Source organism: Chiloscyllium punctatum, chromosome 6 (assembly GCF_047496795.1).
Source record: "Chiloscyllium punctatum isolate Juve2018m chromosome 6, sChiPun1.3, whole genome shotgun sequence".
Lineage (NCBI taxonomy): Eukaryota > Metazoa > Chordata > Chondrichthyes > Orectolobiformes > Hemiscylliidae > Chiloscyllium > Chiloscyllium punctatum.
The window spans coordinates 35,481,495-35,499,098 of record NC_092744.1 but is presented as its reverse complement, the minus strand read 5'-3'; the positions used below and the strand labels follow the sequence as shown (position 1 = coordinate 35,499,098).

General features: G+C 40.9%; 1 protein-coding gene across 3 annotated transcripts in view; it reads left to right on the top strand.

The window, feature by feature from the left end:
* Positions 1–17,604, top strand: part of ccdc39 (coiled-coil domain 39 molecular ruler complex subunit) — a 151,911-nt gene that overhangs the window by 42,838 nt on the left and 91,469 nt on the right. For all 3 annotated transcript variants that reach the window (XM_072572427.1, XM_072572428.1, XM_072572426.1), the window contains exons 9-10: positions 3,490–3,622; positions 11,810–12,004. In XM_072572427.1, the coding sequence (XP_072428528.1) occupies positions 3,490–3,622; positions 11,810–12,004 (328 nt within the window). The remainder of the gene's footprint in view (positions 1–3,489; positions 3,623–11,809; positions 12,005–17,604) is intronic.

Genomic DNA, 17,604 nt, shown 5'->3' with positions numbered 1-17,604 from the left:
TCCATTGCCCTCTCAGATAGTTATTACAAAGATTAAGGATCAATGGGAGAAGAAATTTCTTCTCAACTTCATCTTAAATGGGAGACATCCTATTATGAAACTAGCTACAAGTTCTAAATTATACAATGAGGGGAAACATTCTTTCAGTATCTATGTTACCAAATTCCCTCAGAATCTTGTATTTTTCAGTAAGATTACCTCTCATTCTTCCAAAGTCCAAAGAATATACACTTAACATGCCTATATTTCCTCATAACACAACCCCTCCACCTCAAGAGGTAACTTAGTAAATTCTGCCTTAACTGCATTCATAAGCAAGGTAACAAAAACTGTACACAATACCTTGGGTGTGGTCTCACCAACGGTTCAGAAATTGCCTATTCTCATGTTCTATTCCCCTTGACTAACACTCCAATTGTCTTCCTAATTATTGCATGCTGTGTGATTCATGTACAAAGAGCAGCATAGCTTGGTTTCAGCTCATTCTGCAGTAAAAGGCTTTCGTACTACAGGGGATAGGATATTGTCAGAGCTATAGATTTTGCTACATCCTGTGCCATCAGAGTTTCTTGATATCACACAGGTTAACAATACGAATGACGCTATTTCAATTTATATCCATGACCACTGTTAACTGAGTAGAATAACTGCATAAAAGTTAACTCCGAAAAAAAGAGGCAAAATTATTACAAAGCTAATTGCTTCAACAAAGAAAGAGACATTTCTTTCATATTTTTGTATTATACAGGATTGAAGAATATTATAGAAACATAGACAATAGGAGTAGGAGTTAGCCATTCAGAGCCTGCTCCACCTTTCTTTACGATTACAACTGATCATCCAACTTCATAATCTGTTCTGATTTTTCTCCCATATCCTTCGATCCCTTTAGCCTCAAGTGCAATATCCAACTCCTGCTGTAGTAGCAAATTCCACAGGCTTACCACTCTCTAAGTGAAGATATTTCTCTACATTTCATTCCTGGATGGTTTACTCCATGCCCTTAGACTGTGATCCCTGGTTCTGGACTCCTCCACATCCCTTCTGCATCTACCCTGTCTAATCCTATTGGAATGTTACAAGTTTCTATAAGATCCTCCCTCATTCTTTTGAACTCCAGCAAATATAATCCTAACTTATTCAACCTCTCCTCAAAAGTCAGCCCCACTATCCCATGATCAGTCTTGCAAAACTTTGCTGCACTCCTATAGCTACAACATCCTTTCTCGATAAGGAGACCAAAACTGCACATGGTATTTCAGGTGTGGCCTCACCAAGGCCCCTTATAATTACAGCAAGACATCCCAGCTGCTGAACTCAAATCCTCACTGTGAAGGCCAGAATACCATTTGCCTTCTTCACTGCTTGTAGCAACTGCATGTTTACCTGCAGGTACGAGTCTATCAGGACACCAGGGTTACACTGAATATTCCATTTTTTCAATTAGCTAATGGTCTTCCTTCCTGTTGTTGCTACCAAAAAGTGGATAACTTTACACTTATCCACATTATACTGTATCTGCCAAGCATTTTCCCTCTCACTCAGCTTCTCTAAATGAAGCATCTTTGCATCGTCCTCATGGCTCAACCTCCCAGCTAGTGTGTTATATCATCCCCAGATATATAACATCACCAGAGGAAATGATATCACCACAGGAAATGACGTCACCAAACCAAGGAAACCCAAATACATAGATAGAAAGATAGCTACATCACCAGTGCTTCATCTGGAAACTCACTGAAGATATTGCGTAGTGTGGTGACGAAACATCTGAAAACAATCCTTCTAGCTCAGCGAGCAAATCTACATCCACTTCCACCCAGATGGTGTAATCTGGAGGTTTGGAGTTAAAAATCACACAATAAATTCCAACAGGTTTAATTGGAAGCACTAGCTTTCAGAGTGCCACTCCTTCATCAGGTGGTTGTCAGGTTTGGAGATACTATATTTAGTTTCCTCATCCAAATCATCAATATGTATTGTCAATAGCTGGGGTCCTGGAACTGATTACTACGGCACCCCAATATTCACTGCTTGCCATTTGAAAAATGACTCATTTATTCTTATTCTTGCCTGCCAACAAGTTTTCTACCCAACTCATTATGTTACTCTCCCCATTTCGATATGCTTTGATTTTACATAATCTCTTATGTGGCACTTTGTTGAAAACCTTCTAAAAGTCCAACTACTAGTTACATCCTTAAAGATTCCAGTTGATTTGTCAAACATAATTATCCTTTCCTAAATCCATATGCACTGTCTATATCCAATCTTGTCCCTGGTTTCCAAATGCTCAGCTATTAAATCTTTTATAATGAACTGTGGCATCTGCCCACCACCAAAACCCCCAACCCCCCCATGGTTTCTGGTTTTCTCTCTGCCTCCCTTCTTAAATAGATGTATTGCATTAGCGGTCCTCCAGTCTGGAGGAATTATCCAGAGTCTATAGAAGGTGACCACCAATGCATCGACTATTTCTAGGACCACTTCCTTAAATACTCTGGGATGTAGGTTGTCGGGCCCTGGGATTTATCAATCTTCAATCCCCATCAATTTGCCAATACCATTTCCCTAAATTTCATTTCCTTCAGTTCCTCCACATCATGAAACCCTTTGTTCCCCAACATTTCTGGTATATTATTTGTTTCCTCCTTTGTGAACACAGAACCAAAGTACTTGGTTGGTCAGCCATTTCTTTGCTTCCCGATATAAATTACCTTATTTCTGATTGTATGTATTGAAATTGTTCACTGTTCATTTTGCCTTTTCTTTAAAATCTTAACAAAACTCCAAGCCAGTCTCAATATACAGATAGAATACTATCCTACCAATTCCTTCACACTACATTTAATTGTTGAGGTGATGACTTCATTTGGAAGCAAAAAACAGATTTTATCCTTAGACATTAACAGTAATAACAGCCTGACATCAGGACACACTCTATTTTACAACTTTAGTCTGTACAATGAATATTTTTCTTGAAGTCAGCAACAAAGGTCATTCCTTTATTCTCAATTCTTTATACGCTACCAACTAGAAATTAAATTCCAGGCAACCATAGTGAATCCTGTGTCAAAAAGAATGCTTTTGTGAGTACATTTTGTCCTATTGTGTGGACCATATTTTGCTCGACAATTGCTTGACTTTGGAAGATGAATAATAAACATGCTTGAGTTATAAAATATTTTCAAGGTTTATAGAACCTAGAACAAACAAGTTAACAGCTTTAAGAAAAAAAATCATGAATTATCTATTAAATACAAAATATAAAATATGCAACATTGTTTTTCTTGTGATAACACCATACAATAAAGTTGAATCTGAAATAACAGTGTAAAGAATTTTGAATTTTCAGTTTTATTCCTCGGTAAAAGAAAGAATGCTTCGGAAGTCCATTGCCTGTTTTATTTGTACACGAGGTAACACCATATGAGTAGTTGAAATTGTTTATGTAGGTCACATTTCATAAATGTTTGATATAACTTGTAGGTTAATGAATTGTAAAGAAGTAAACAAAGCTCTTCAGGAAAAGCTCAAGACTGCAACTGAAACAATGTTGAGTGCTGAGGAACAAGTGACTAGGTTGGAGAAAACATTAAAAAATGAAGAAAACAACGTAAAGGTGAGAAAATTCTGGGCAATTTGAAGGTTTTTAGTGTATGATTTAGACTTTTTAATAAATGCTATCATATTTAATTTCAATATTTTTCTTGTATATCCATCTACTGATATAAAAACTCTGAGACAGTTGTCACAAACCCACTGATACATTTTGTATTGTGCTACCAACAAATCATATTGAATAACTGTAACAAAACTGAACAAAAAGCAAGAAATGTAATTATAGAGTCATAGAGATGTAAGCATGTCTCTGCTGATTATTCTGATCTTGATAAAACCTGGAGACACTATTAAGACAACATCGGAAAGACTGCTGTAGGGATAGGCTGAATAGGCTGGGGCTGTTTTCCCTGGAGCGTTGAGGGCTGAGGGGTGACCTTACAGAGGTTTATAAAATTATGAGGGTCATGGGTAGGGATAAATAGACAAGATCTTTTTCCTGGGGTGGGGGTCGCAGGGTCCAGAACTAGAGGAATAGCTTTAGGTTGAGAGGGAAAAGATTTAAAAGGGACCTAAGAGGCAACCTTTTCACACAAAATGTGCTGTGTGTCTGGAATGAACTGGCAGACCATTTAAAAGGCATATGGATGGTTATATGAATAAGAAGGGAATAGAGGGATATGAGCCAAATGCCAATTAATTTCGGATATCTGGTCAGCGTGGACGAGTTAGACCAAAGGGTCTATTTCCATGCTGTACATCTCTATGATTCCATGACTATGACCCAAGCAGCTGTCTCAACCAGTCCCTATTTAATTCAGGGTCCATTTCCATGCTGTATATCTCTATGACTCTATGACTATGACCCAACCAATTGTGTTAACCAATCCCTATTTAATTAAGGCTAAAATGCTATTTGTTTTTACAATTGCTTGTTGTACTTGCATGTTAACTTTGTGCAAAAGTAATTTCCTAAGGAAGAGGAATTTGAGTGCAGGAATGGAGTGGTAAGTTGAAAAATTTAATAGTGAATGAAGATGATTGATTTTGTGAAACAAATTAACTCTTGAATGGCCAAGGTAAGGGGAATAAAGATATCATCTGAATATTACAATTCATGTTCAAATTAATAATGTAAGGAAGAAATCAGAAGCTAGGTAGAATAAGAATTATAGGAACAACTAGATGAGGTAGGTAAATATTTCGGTAGGGAAAAGTTTTCACAAGCTACATCTGAACAGAGCTGAAGCCAATATTCTCAGGGAGATTAATTGCAACAGAGAAGAGGGTTTAACTGATGGGATAGAGCCAAAAGAACACCAAGGAACCTGTGCAGCCTGTTTCAAAGCCCTTCAGAAGTGGAACTGTATTCAAAACTGTGCCAGTGAAAGGAAAAACATCCCAGACTGTGATGGATCTGGTAAATTTTTATGGATATTCCTTCAAACTCGAAGTGGTTTTAGCTGTTTCAAATGCGATCTTATTATAAGAAACCTGGTATCTATTTTTATTCTTGACTGCTTTCACTATATCCACATTCAAAAGTGCACAGACCAATGAGTCCCAAATATTTTGTCACAACGTAAACCTGGTCATCAAATTGATCTGTGGTCATGCCCAGGAGGGTGTGACTGAGGGGAACAGGTATTAGAATATAGAATTTAGCTTTAAAAGAATACCTGCCATTGCCAGTGTTGAAGAGGTCACAAACTTCAAGGGAGGATGCGCAGACCCACCAAAAGCATCATAGTACTGAGTGGCATTTCAAGTGGGGGGAGAAAACAGGAATGTAGTTGGGAATGGCATGATTATATTGAGAGATTTTGTTCTCTTCAGCAATGGTAGTGTCCTGAAGGCAATGTTGCATACCTAGTGCCGAGGATCAGGGAATGTCTTCTGGGCTGGGCAGGAACTTGGAGTGAGAAAGAAGGATCCAGTTATTGTGGTCCATGTGGGTATCAATGACATAGGTAGGATAAGGAAAGAGGTTTTGTTGAGGGTTCATGAGCAGCTTAGCATAGTGTTCTCAACACTGGAGAACACTATAAATATCGCAAAGGTAATAGATAAGGTGCTACCTAGAGCAAAGTCTCTATGACAAGAGATAAAGTACTTGCTGAACTAATGGTACTGAAGTTAGACACATTGCAGGACCTGATAGCCAGTGTCCAAGAGATTTAAAGGAAGTGGCTGCCAAGACACTGAGGCATTTGTTGAAATATTCCAGAACTCAGTGAAATCCAGGAGGGTTCCAGCAATTGAAAAACTGCTCACATGACACTCCTGTTCAAGAAGTAAGGGAGACAGAAGCAGGAAATCATAGGTCAGTTAGCCTAAAATAAGAGAGACTCCAACGAAGTGCACAGACAATTCAGGTGTTCTTGTACATGAATTATAAAAAGTTAGCATGCACATGCAACAAGTAATTAAGGTAATGAATGAAATTTTAAACTTTGTTTAATAGGGAGTTGGATTTTAATAGTAGGGAAGCCTTGTTATGACTGTATAGGGTATTAGTGAGGCTGCACCTGGAGTACAGTAAACCATTTTGGTCCCGACTGTTTAAGGAAGGACATATTCACATTGGAGGCAGTTCAAAAGAGATCCAGTAGGCTGATTCTTGGGATGAAGTGATGGATTTATCAAGACAGGCTAAAAAGTTTAAGCCTTTATTCATTGGAGTTTACAAGATTTAGTAGTGATCTTATTGAAACATACAAGATTCTGAATGGGTTTGACAGAGTAGCTGTTACAAAGATATTTTCACTAGTGGGGGAATCTCCAACTATGGGACATAGTTATAGAAGAAGGTGACACTCAATTAAAGTTGAGAAGCAACTTTTCCTGAAGAGTACTGAATTTCTGGGATTTTCTTCCCAAAAGAACTGTGGATCTAAATCATTGGAAGTATTTAGACGAGGATTAGACAAGAGGTGCAATATGGCTCACCACAAAGTCAAGATCATTTCCCTCCCATCTTTTTTGTATGGCACAATTTTCACTAAGCAACAGTGAGATACCAGTCAACGGGAATTAACACTTGGTCAATGCCTCAACTCACTTTATTAGTGTCAGCCCACCTTTTTACCAGTCTTAGTGAACAAGCTAGACATTGGGAAAACATACCTACTCCATTCACCAATTGCACAGCAAACACACTGCTTGTGCAGCAATCAAGCAGCCTATCTTAATGGAGTTAAAACTGAGACAACACCAGGTTATACTCCAACAGGTTTATTTGGAAGCACTCGATTTCGTAGCACTGCTCCTTCATCAGGTGGTTGTGGAGTATAAGATCGTAAGACGCAGAAGTTTACAGTGTGATATAACTGAAATTATATATTGAAAAAGACCTGGATTGTTTGTTATGTCTCTCATCTTTTAGAATGGCCATGTTGTTTCAGTTCTTTCATATGTAAATCCCAGAACCTTTTTCTAAAGTTTCATTCTCAAGTGAACTTTAACAATAGAGTCATAGTCATAAAGGTGTACAGCATGGAAACAAACCCTTCAGTCTAACACGTCCATGCCAACCAGATATCCCAACCCAATCTAGTCCCACCTGCCAGGACCCGGCCCATATCCCTCCAAACCCTTCCTATTCATATACCCATCCAAATGCCTTTTAAATGTTGCAATTGTACCAGCCTCCACCACATCCTCTGGCACCTCATTCCATACACGTACCACCCTCTGCGTGAAAAAGTTGCCCCTGAGGTCTCTTTTATATTTTTTGCCCTCTCACCCTAAACCTATGCCCTCTAGTTCTGGACTCCCAGACACCCAGGAAAAGACTTTGTCTATTTATCCTATCCATGATCCTCATAATTTTGTAAACCTCAAAAGGTCACCCCTCAGCCTCCGACCTTCCAGGGAAAACAGCCCCAACCTGTTCAGCCTCTCCCTGTAGCTCAGATCCACCAACCCTGGCAACATCCTTGTAAATCTTTTCTGAACCCTTTCAAGTTTCACAACATCTTTCCGATAGGAAGGAGACCAGAATTGCACACAATATTCCAACAGTGGCCTAACCAATGTCCTGTACAGCCACAACATGACCTCCCAACTCTTGTACACAATACTCTGACCAATAAAGGAAAGCATACCAAATGCCTTCTTCACTATCCTAACTACCTGCAACTCCACTTTCAAGGAGCTATGAACCTGCACTCTAAGGTCTCTTTGTTCAGCAACACTCCCAAGGACCTTACCATTAAGTGTATAATGTCCTGCTAAGATTTGCTTTCCCAAAATGCAGCACCTCACATTTATCTGAATTAAACTCCATCAGCCAATTCTCAGCCCATTGGCCCATCTGGTCCAGATCCTGTTGTAATCTGAGGTAACCCTCTTCGCTGTCCACTACACCTCCAATTTTGGTGTCATCTGCAAACTTACTAACTGTACCTGTTATGCTCGCATCCAAATCATTGATGTAAATGACAAAAAGTAGAGGGCCCAGCACCGATCCTTGTGGCACTCCACTGGTCACAGGCCTCCAAGTCTGAAAAACAACCCTTCACCACCACCCTCTCTCTTCTACCTTTGAGCCAGTTCTGTATCCAAATAACTAATTCTCCCTGTATTCCATGAGATCTAACCTTGCTAATCAGTCTCTCATGGGGAACCTTGTCGACCGCCTTACTGAAGTCCATATAGATCACATCTACTGCTCTGCCCTCATCAATCTTCTTTGTTACTTCTTCAAAAAACTCAATCAAGTTTGTAGAGACATGATTTCCCACGCACAAAGCCATGTTGACTATCCCGAATCAGTCCTTGCCTTTACAGATACGTGTACATCCTGTCCCTTAGGATTCCCTCCAACAACTTGCCCATCACCGAGGTCAGGATCACCGGTCTATAGATCCCTGTCTTGTCTTTACCGCCCTTCTTAAACAGTGGCACCATGTTTGCCAACCTCCAGTCTTCCGGCACCTCACCTGTGACTATCGATGATACAAATATCTCAGCAAGAGGCCCAGCAATCACTTCTCTAGCTTCCCACAGAGGTCTCGGGTACACCTGATCAGGTCCTGGGGATTTATCCACCTTTGACCGTTTCAAGACATCCAGCACTTCCTCCTCTGTAATCTGGACATTTTGCAAGATGTCACCATCTATTTCCCTACAGTCTCTATATCTTCCATATCCTTTTCCACAGTAAATACTGATGCAAAATATTCATTTAGTATCTCCCCCATTTTCTGAGGCTCCACACAAAGGCCGCCTTGCTGATCTTTGAGGGGCCCTATTCTCTCCCTAGCTACCCTTTTCTCCTTAATATATTTGTAAAAACCCTTCGGATTCTCCTTAATTCTATTTACCAAAGCTAGCTCATGTCCCCATTATGCCCTCCTGATTTCCCTCTTAAGTATACTCCTATTTTCTTTTATACTCTTCTAAGGATTCACTCGATCTCTCCTGTCTATGCCTGACATATACTTCCTTCTTTTTCTTAACCAAACCCTCAATTTCTTTAGTCATCCAGCATTCCCTATATCTACCAGCCTTCCTATATCCACCAGGGTGAAAGGGACAGGGATATACTTTATCTGGATTCTTGTTATCTCATTTCTGAAGGTTTCCCATTTTCCAGACGTCCCTTTACTTGCGAACATCTGCCTCCAATCAGCTTTTGAAAGTTCTTGCCTAATACTGTCAAAATTGGCCTTCCTCCAATTTAGAATTTCAACTTTTAGATCTGGTCTATCTTTTTCCATCACTATTTTAAAACGAATAGAATTATGGTCGCTCGCCCCAAAGTGTTCCCCCACTGACACCTCAGTCACCTGCGCTGCCTCATTTCTCAAGAGTAGGTCAAGTTTTGCACCTTTTCTAGTAGGTACATCCACGTACTGAATCAGAAAATTGTCTTGTACACACTTAAGAAATTCCTCTCCATCTAAACCTTTAACACTATGGCAGTCCCAGTCTATGTCTGGAAAGGTAAAATCCCCTACCATAACTACCCTATTATCCTTACAGTTAGCTGAGATCTCCTTACAAGTTTGTTTCTCAATTTCCCTCTCACTATTGGGGGTCTATAATACAATCCCAATAAGGTGATCATCCCTTTCTTATTTCTCAGTTCCACCCAAATACCTTCCCTGGATGTATTTCCGGGAATATTCTTCCTCAGCACGGCTGTAATGCTATCCCTTATCAAAAATGCCACTCCCCTTCCTCTCTTGCCTCCCTTTCTATCCTTCCTGTAGCATTTGTATCCTGGAACATTAAGCTGCCAGTCCTGCCCATCTCTGAGCCATGTTTCTGTAAATAGTATGATATCCCAGTCCCATGTTGCCATCCATGCCCTGAGTTCATCTGCCTTTCCTGTTAGGCCCCTTGCATTCAAATAAATGCAGTTTAATTTATTAGTCCTACCTTGTCCCTGCCTGCCCTGACTGTTTGACTCACTTCTGTTCTCAGCTGTACCCGTCTCAGATTGATCTCTTTCCTCACTATCTCCCTGCGTCCTGCCCCCCCCCCGGCCAAGCAGTTCTAGCAAATTTCTCTGCCAGTCACCTCAGGTGTCAGTGCAGCCTGCAACACATTATCAATGCGGATGAGCATCTCACCAAGACCATTCCCACGCTTCACCTTTAAACCACCAAATCTCAAACAGATCATTGTTCGCAGCAAACTTCCCGGCTTTCAGGACAACGCTTTGCAACCCTGTCATGGCGGACACTGAAAGACGTGTCAGAGTGTCGACACGGAATACCCCCATTACAGATGGGGACACCACCCACCATGTTATCTATCTCATACACAGCAGGAAAGAATGCCCTGAGGCATGGTACATTGGCGAGACCAAACAGAGGCTACAGCAATGGATGAATGAACACCACACAACAATCAATAGACAGGAGTGTTCCCGCCCAGTTAGAGAACACTTTAGCGGTCCGGGACATTCGACCTTGGACCTTCAGGTGACTATCCTCCAATGCAGACTTCGGGACAGGCAACAACACAAAGTGGCTGGGCAGAGGCTGATAGCCAAGTTCAGTACCCATGGGGATGGCCTCAACCAGTACCTTGTGTTCATGTCACATTACAGGTGACCCCATTGCACTAGACACACTCTCTCTCTTCTCTCTTTCACACACACACACACACACACTCTCGTATACACCCTCTTCATGGACTTGTACCCCCTTTACACTCGCACACATACACACTCTCTCACAGACACTCATGCACCCCACAAACAAACACACACACACGCATATAAGTTTGTGGGGTGAAACTTTACTTGCAGAATTACACTTTACTTTGCTCAAAAACTGCATGAATCCATGTAAGATTCTGTAAATCCCTTTGTTAGAAATAAAATCAGTCTGAACATTGGGGGAACAGTCTCCCATAGGGCATCTCACACCTTCAATGCATTATCTGAGCTGACATGGCACCTATTGTTAAATTCATTTGAGAATGAAACTTTGAAAAAGGTTCTGGGATTTACAAATGAAAGAACCGAAACCAACATGGTCATTCTAAAAGATGAGAGACTTAACAAACAATCCAGGTCTTTTTCAATATATAATTTCAGTTGCATCACACTGTAAACTTTGGTTATAAATCCTGTGTTTTACAATCTTATACTCCACAGCCACCTGATGAAGGAGCAACGTTCCGAAAGCTAGTGCTTTCAAATAAACCCGTTGGACTATAACCTGTTGTTGTGTGATTTTTAACTTTGTGCATCCCAGTCCAACACCGGCACTTCCAAATTATATCTTACAGAGTAGTCCGCATTGAAGTTCTTAGGGGCACCCATCAGTCAGGGGATCCCAGCCCAATAAATCAAGTTATTGCTTTTCATTCTTGGGGTCAAGGGAATTAGCCACAATCATGCATCCAGTCAGGCTGTTCTCGATCAGGAAGCCTCTGCCTTTGGGGTCCAGGCAGTGAGTGATGGTCAGTCTGTTGGCTCAGTAGTGACAAATCCAAGAAGTAGGGCTAACATGATGGAAGAAGTGTATAGGCATCAATCAGGAGTCTGATCACTGATCACATCTTGCCAGGACTATTTTGTCATACCGGTTGAGAGAGTAGGCCATATTGTTCCCTTAGGTCCAGCTAAATAAACTTGGAAAGGGGTATACAAGAATGAAGCCTGTGGAATAAATGAGATGATAATATTTGAGACTGTTTATATTACATTCTTGCAGTGAGTCATCCTACAAATGTTAACAGATAATTTCTGTTGTGTTGTATTAATTGTTCCACTTTTTATTAATAGGAGCTTCAAGATCAGATGAAGTACCTGAAAGACCAGAAATTTAAGAAGAGTGAGGAGTTGAACTCCTTGAATAGTACAGTGAGAACAGTTGCAAACCAAATATCAGGAAATAAGACAACACTCCGAAACCTCAAAAGTCAAATTGACAAACTTGACCATGAAAGCATCAAGCAGCAGGAAGTAATTTACAGTCAGGTAAACAGAAACACTACAATCTCTATTACTTTGATGTACTACTTTAGTGATGCCAAATATTACAGCTATTTTCACAGATACTCTATTTACTGTTTTAGATGAATACTCCTACATAATTCATTAGTAATTAGAAAACAGTTCTGTCATAGTTGGAAATATTTGCAATTGAAATTCTACTTGATGCCCGAACTAATCAGAACTGAAAAATAAAATACATGCATCATGTGATTTGTGTGCAGTCTAAAGAGCTTAAGAAGTACAAGGCAGATGAAAATAATTGGAAAGAAAATATGGATCAAAAGAATGCTACAATTTATGTTACAATGAAATATATTTCTAATAGTTCTTTCCAAACATCGACTGGGACTGTCATAGTGTTAAAGGTTTAGATGGAGAGGAATTTCTTAAGTGTGTACAAGACAATTTTCTGATTCAGTATGTGGGTGTACCTACTAGAAAAGGTGCAAAACTTGACCTACTCTTGGGAAATAAGGCAGCGCAGGTGACTGAGGTGTCAGTGGGGGAGCACTTTGGGGCCGGCGACCATAATTCTATTCATTTTAAAATAGTGATGGAAAAGGATAGACCAGATCTAAAAGTTGAAGTTCTAAATTGGAGAAAGGCCAATTTTGACAGTATTAGGCAAGAACTTTCGAAAGCAGATTGGAGGCAGATGTTCGCAGGTAAAGGGACGGCTGGAAAATGGGAAGCCTCCAGAGAAAGTATATTCCTGTCAGGGTGAAAGGGAATGCTGGTAGGTATAGGGAATGCTGGATGACTAAAGAAATTGAGGGTTTGGTTAAGAAAAAGAAGGAAGCATATGTCAGGTACAGACAGGATAGATCGAGTGAATCCTTAGAAGAGTATAAAGAAAGTAGGAGTATACTTAAGAGGGAAATCAGGAGGGAAAAACGGGGACATGAGAGAGCATTGGCAAATAGAATTAAGGAGAATCCAAAGGATCTTTACAAATATATTAAGGACAAAAGGGTAGCTAGGGAGACAATAGGGCCCCTCAAAGATCAGCAAGACAGTCTTTGTATGGAGCCTCAGAAAATAGGGGAGATACTAAATGAATATTTTGCATCAGTATTTACTGTGGAAAAGAATATGGAAGATATCGACTGTAGGGAAATTGATGGTGACATCTTGCAAAATGTCCAGATTACAGAGGAGGAAGTGCTGGATGTCTTGAAACGGTTAAAGGTGGATAAATCCCCAGAACCTGATCAGGTGTACCCGAGAACTCTGTGGGAAGCTAGAGAAGTGAGTGCTGGGCCTCTTGCTGAGATATTTGTATCATCAATAGTCACAGGTGAGGTGCCGGAAGACTGGAGGTTGGCAAACATGGTGCCACTGTTTAAGAAGGGCGGTAAAGACAAACCAGGGAACTATAGACCGGTGAGCCTGACCTCGGTGGTGGGCAAGTTGTTGGAGGGAATCCTGAGGGACAGGATATACATGTATTTGTAAAGGCAAGGACTGATTCGGGATAGTCAACATGGCTTTGTGTGTGGGAAATCATGTCTTACAAACTTGATTGAGTTTTTTGAAGAAGAACCAAAGAAGATTGATGAGGGCAGAGCAGTAGATGTGATCTATATGGACTTCAGTAAGGCGTTTGACAAGGTTCCCCATGAGAGACTGATTAGCATGGTTAGTTCTCATGGAATACAGGGAGAACTAGCTATGAGGGGCATAGATAGATTAAATAGACAAAGTCTTTTCCCTGGGGTCAGGGAGTCCAGAACTAGAGGGCATAGGTTTAGGGTGAGAGGGCAAAGATACAAAAGAGACCTAAGGAGCAACCTTTTCACGCAGAGGTGGTACGTGTCTGGAATGAGCTGCCAGAGGATGTGGTGGAGGCTGGTACAATTGCAACATTTAAGAGGCATTTGGATGGGTATATGAATAGGAAAGGTTTGGAGGGATATGGGCCGGGTGCTGGTAGGTGGTACTAGATTGGGTTGGGATATCTGGTCAGCACAGACGAGTTGGACCGAAGGGTCTGTTTCCATCTGTACACTCTATAACTCTATGGCTCTGTGTAATAACATCCAGTAAAGTATGGCTGAACCCATGTTATCACATTCTAAGAATCTACCTCCTCATTACTTTAATCAATTTCTCTTTGAAGAAGTATTAAAATTTGTTCCAAAATACTGTTTTTTGTTGTAAGAGCTAAGTTTCAAAACTAAAATATTGTTACATACTAGCTCAACTTAACTTGCACCTTAAATTTTCATCAGTTCCATTAAGTTTATAAAATTGCATGTTAAATTTTGTGTCCATAATCATGAAATAGTCAGGAATTGAAAATAGAATGCATTCCTCTGTGGGTCATCCAGTGCCTGTGTCAAATATTGTTCATTGAGTTATGATATGGTTAAAATGTAGAACAAAGCTCCCAGCAACATGCAAATCTACAACTTTGGAATACTCTCCCACTATGCTATTATGACATTTCTATCCATATCGTACAACAAAACCATGTTTATTTAACTAAAATCAAACAGTTTTGTAGTGTATTAATAGCAATGGGCATTAATATTTCACACTTAACATTGTAAAGTGTCCCAAGATGCTGAGCAAAAGCAATATCAATCAGAATATTTGACCCTGAGTCACTGAAGGGGATATTAAGACATAGGACCAAACAGCTTGATCAAACCGATAGACTTCAAGCAGCAGCTTAAAACAAGAGAGGAAATGAGATGTAGTAAACACATTCCAGACCCCATGGCCAAGTCAGCTGAACGCTCACTTGAAAATGTTGGAGTAGGAAGTTGATTGTTTGAGGTCATTCACCTCAGCTGTCAATTATATCACGATAGTAAATAGATATTTTCTATTCAACCTGTAGTGAGATGTTATGACACAGCTCCAGAACTGGTGGGACTTGAACTTAGGCCTCTTGGTCCAGAGGTAGAGACACTATCAATACACAAAAAGAACCCTCGTTCCTCAGGGTAGAAAGTTTTAACTAATCTGCCCAGACATGTTACTACACACCTCTAGAGCAGGTAGATCTGAACCCAGATCAATTAGCCCAGAGGGAGGCACACTACCACTATACCACAAGAGCCCGAGTTTCTCAGGATGCTGTTTATAGGCCCAACCATCTTCAGCTGCTTCAATGACCTTACCTCCTTAAGATCAGAAGTAAGGATATTCACTGTTGATTGCACAATGTTCAGCATCACTTGCAACACCTCAGACACTGAAGCAGTCTGTGTGCACTTTAAACAAGACCTGGACAATGTCCAGGCTTGAGATGACAAGTGCCAAGAAACAGTTGGCGTCACAAATGGCAGGCAGAGACAATCTCCAACAAGTGAGAATTTAATCTAAACAATGACCTGATCAACACTAAATCCCCCACTATTAACATTTTGGCGGTTACCATGACCAGAAACTGCACCGGACTTGTTATACAAGTACTGTGCCGACAAGAACATGGAGGAATGGATGTATGTATGCTCACTGAGCTGCAAGGTTTATTTCCAGACATTTCATCACCATACTGTGCAACATCATCAGTGAGCCTCCAGTGAAGCATTGGTGAGATGGCCTACTTTTTATCGATGTGTTTGGGTTTCCTTGGGTTCGTGATGTCATTTCCTGTGGTGGTCATTTTCTGTCATGTCATTTCCTGTTTTTTTTTTCGCATTTGGTAAATGGGATCCAAGTCGATATATTTGTTGATAGCATTCTGGTTGGAATGCCATTCTTCTAAGAATTCTAGTGCGTGTCTCTGTTTGGCTTGTCCTTGGATGAAATGTGATATCTCAGTCAAAGTGATATCCTTCCTCATCTGTGTGTATAGATACTAGTGAGAGTGGGTCACGTATTTTTGTAGCTAGTTGATGTTCATGTATCCTGGTGGCTAGTTTTCTGCCTGTTTGTATGCCTAGTAGGAATCCAGGAATCCTGCAGCAAATAACACATCTCCTGACTCCGAAAAGCTCGTCCATTATCTACAAGGCACAAGTCAGGAGTGCTTTAGAATACTCCCCACTTGCCTGGAGGAGTGCAGCGCCAACAACATACTAGAAACCTGACATTCTTCAAGTTAAAGCTGTCTGCTTGACTGGCACCACAATCACAAACATTCATTTCCTCCACCTCCAATGCACAACAGGAGATACATTTTGAAAATTCACCAAGGCTTCAAACAGCACCTTCAAAATCTACAACCATGACCATCTAGAAGGACAAGGACGGCAGATCTATAGGAAGACCGTCACCTGTAAGTTCCTCTCCAAGTGACTCACCATCCAGAGTGGAAATATACAATCATATTACTTCATTGTCACTGGGTCAAAGTCTTGGAACACTTTCCTTAACAGCATTGTGGATCTACCGTACCACATGGATTGAATTGAATTGAATTAAATTTATTGTCACATGTACTGAGGCACAGTGAAAAGCTTTGTCTTGCGAGCAATACAGGCAGATCACAGAGTTAAGCGGCATAGATAAGTTAGACCATTTTTCCAGGTTTTCCACCTCTCATCTGTAGTCTGTTTCGTCACCATCTGAGATTCGACCAACTATGGTGGTGTCATTAGCAAACTTGTAAATGGCATTGGTATTTGGCAACACAGTCATGGTTATATAGTGAGTACAGTAGGGGGCTGAGTACGCACCACTGGGGGCTCCAGTGTTGAGTGTTAGTGAGGATGAAATATTATCCACAATCTTCACTGATTGTGGCCTGTGGGTCAGGAAGCTGAGGATCCAGTTGCAGAGAGTGAGGCTTAGTCCGAGATCACTCGGTTTATTAATCAGTCTCGAAGGGATAATAGTGTTGTAGGCTGAACTGTAGTCAATGAGTTGGATTCTTAACATAGCTATTCTTGATGTCAAGATGTTTTAGGGAGGACTGAAGGGCAAGTGATATGGCATTTGACATGGATCTGTTGGTCCAATAGGCAAATTGGAGTGGGTCAAGAGTAGTGGGGAGGCTGGCGTTGATTAATGCCATAGCCAGCCTTTCAAAGCACTTCATGACCACCGAAGTTAGGGCCACTGAGCATAGTCATTGAGACATGCTGCGTGAGCCTTCTTCGGCACAGAGATGATGTTGGCCCTCTTGAAACAGGCAGGGAGAGTTTGAACATATCAAGGAAGACCTCTGCCAGTTGAGCTATGCATAACCTGAATGCACAGCCTGGTACTCGTCTGGTCCCATTGCTTTCCTTGGATTAACACAAAGGAAAGCCAACCTGACCTCTGGTGCAGTGACTGTTGGGATAGGTTTGTCAGGACTTGTCGGAATAGGTGTTAACTCTCCTCCTCCATCTTGCACTGTCTCTTCTTAGAACCTGTGATGTCATTCAGTCCTTGCCATAGTCATAGGTGTCTGTCTGGGTCTCTAGTTTGGATCGGTATTGGTCCTTGGCTGTCTTAAAGACTCTGTGAAAGTGATAATTGGATTCCTTATATTTCAGTGGGTCTCCTGATCTGAAGGCCTCATGCCTGGTTTTTAGAAGGTTCTGTATGTCCTGATTCATCCAGGGTTTCCTGTTGGGGTACACCTGGATTTACTTCCTCGGTATGCAGTCCTCCACACACTTGCTGATACAATCTGTGACAGC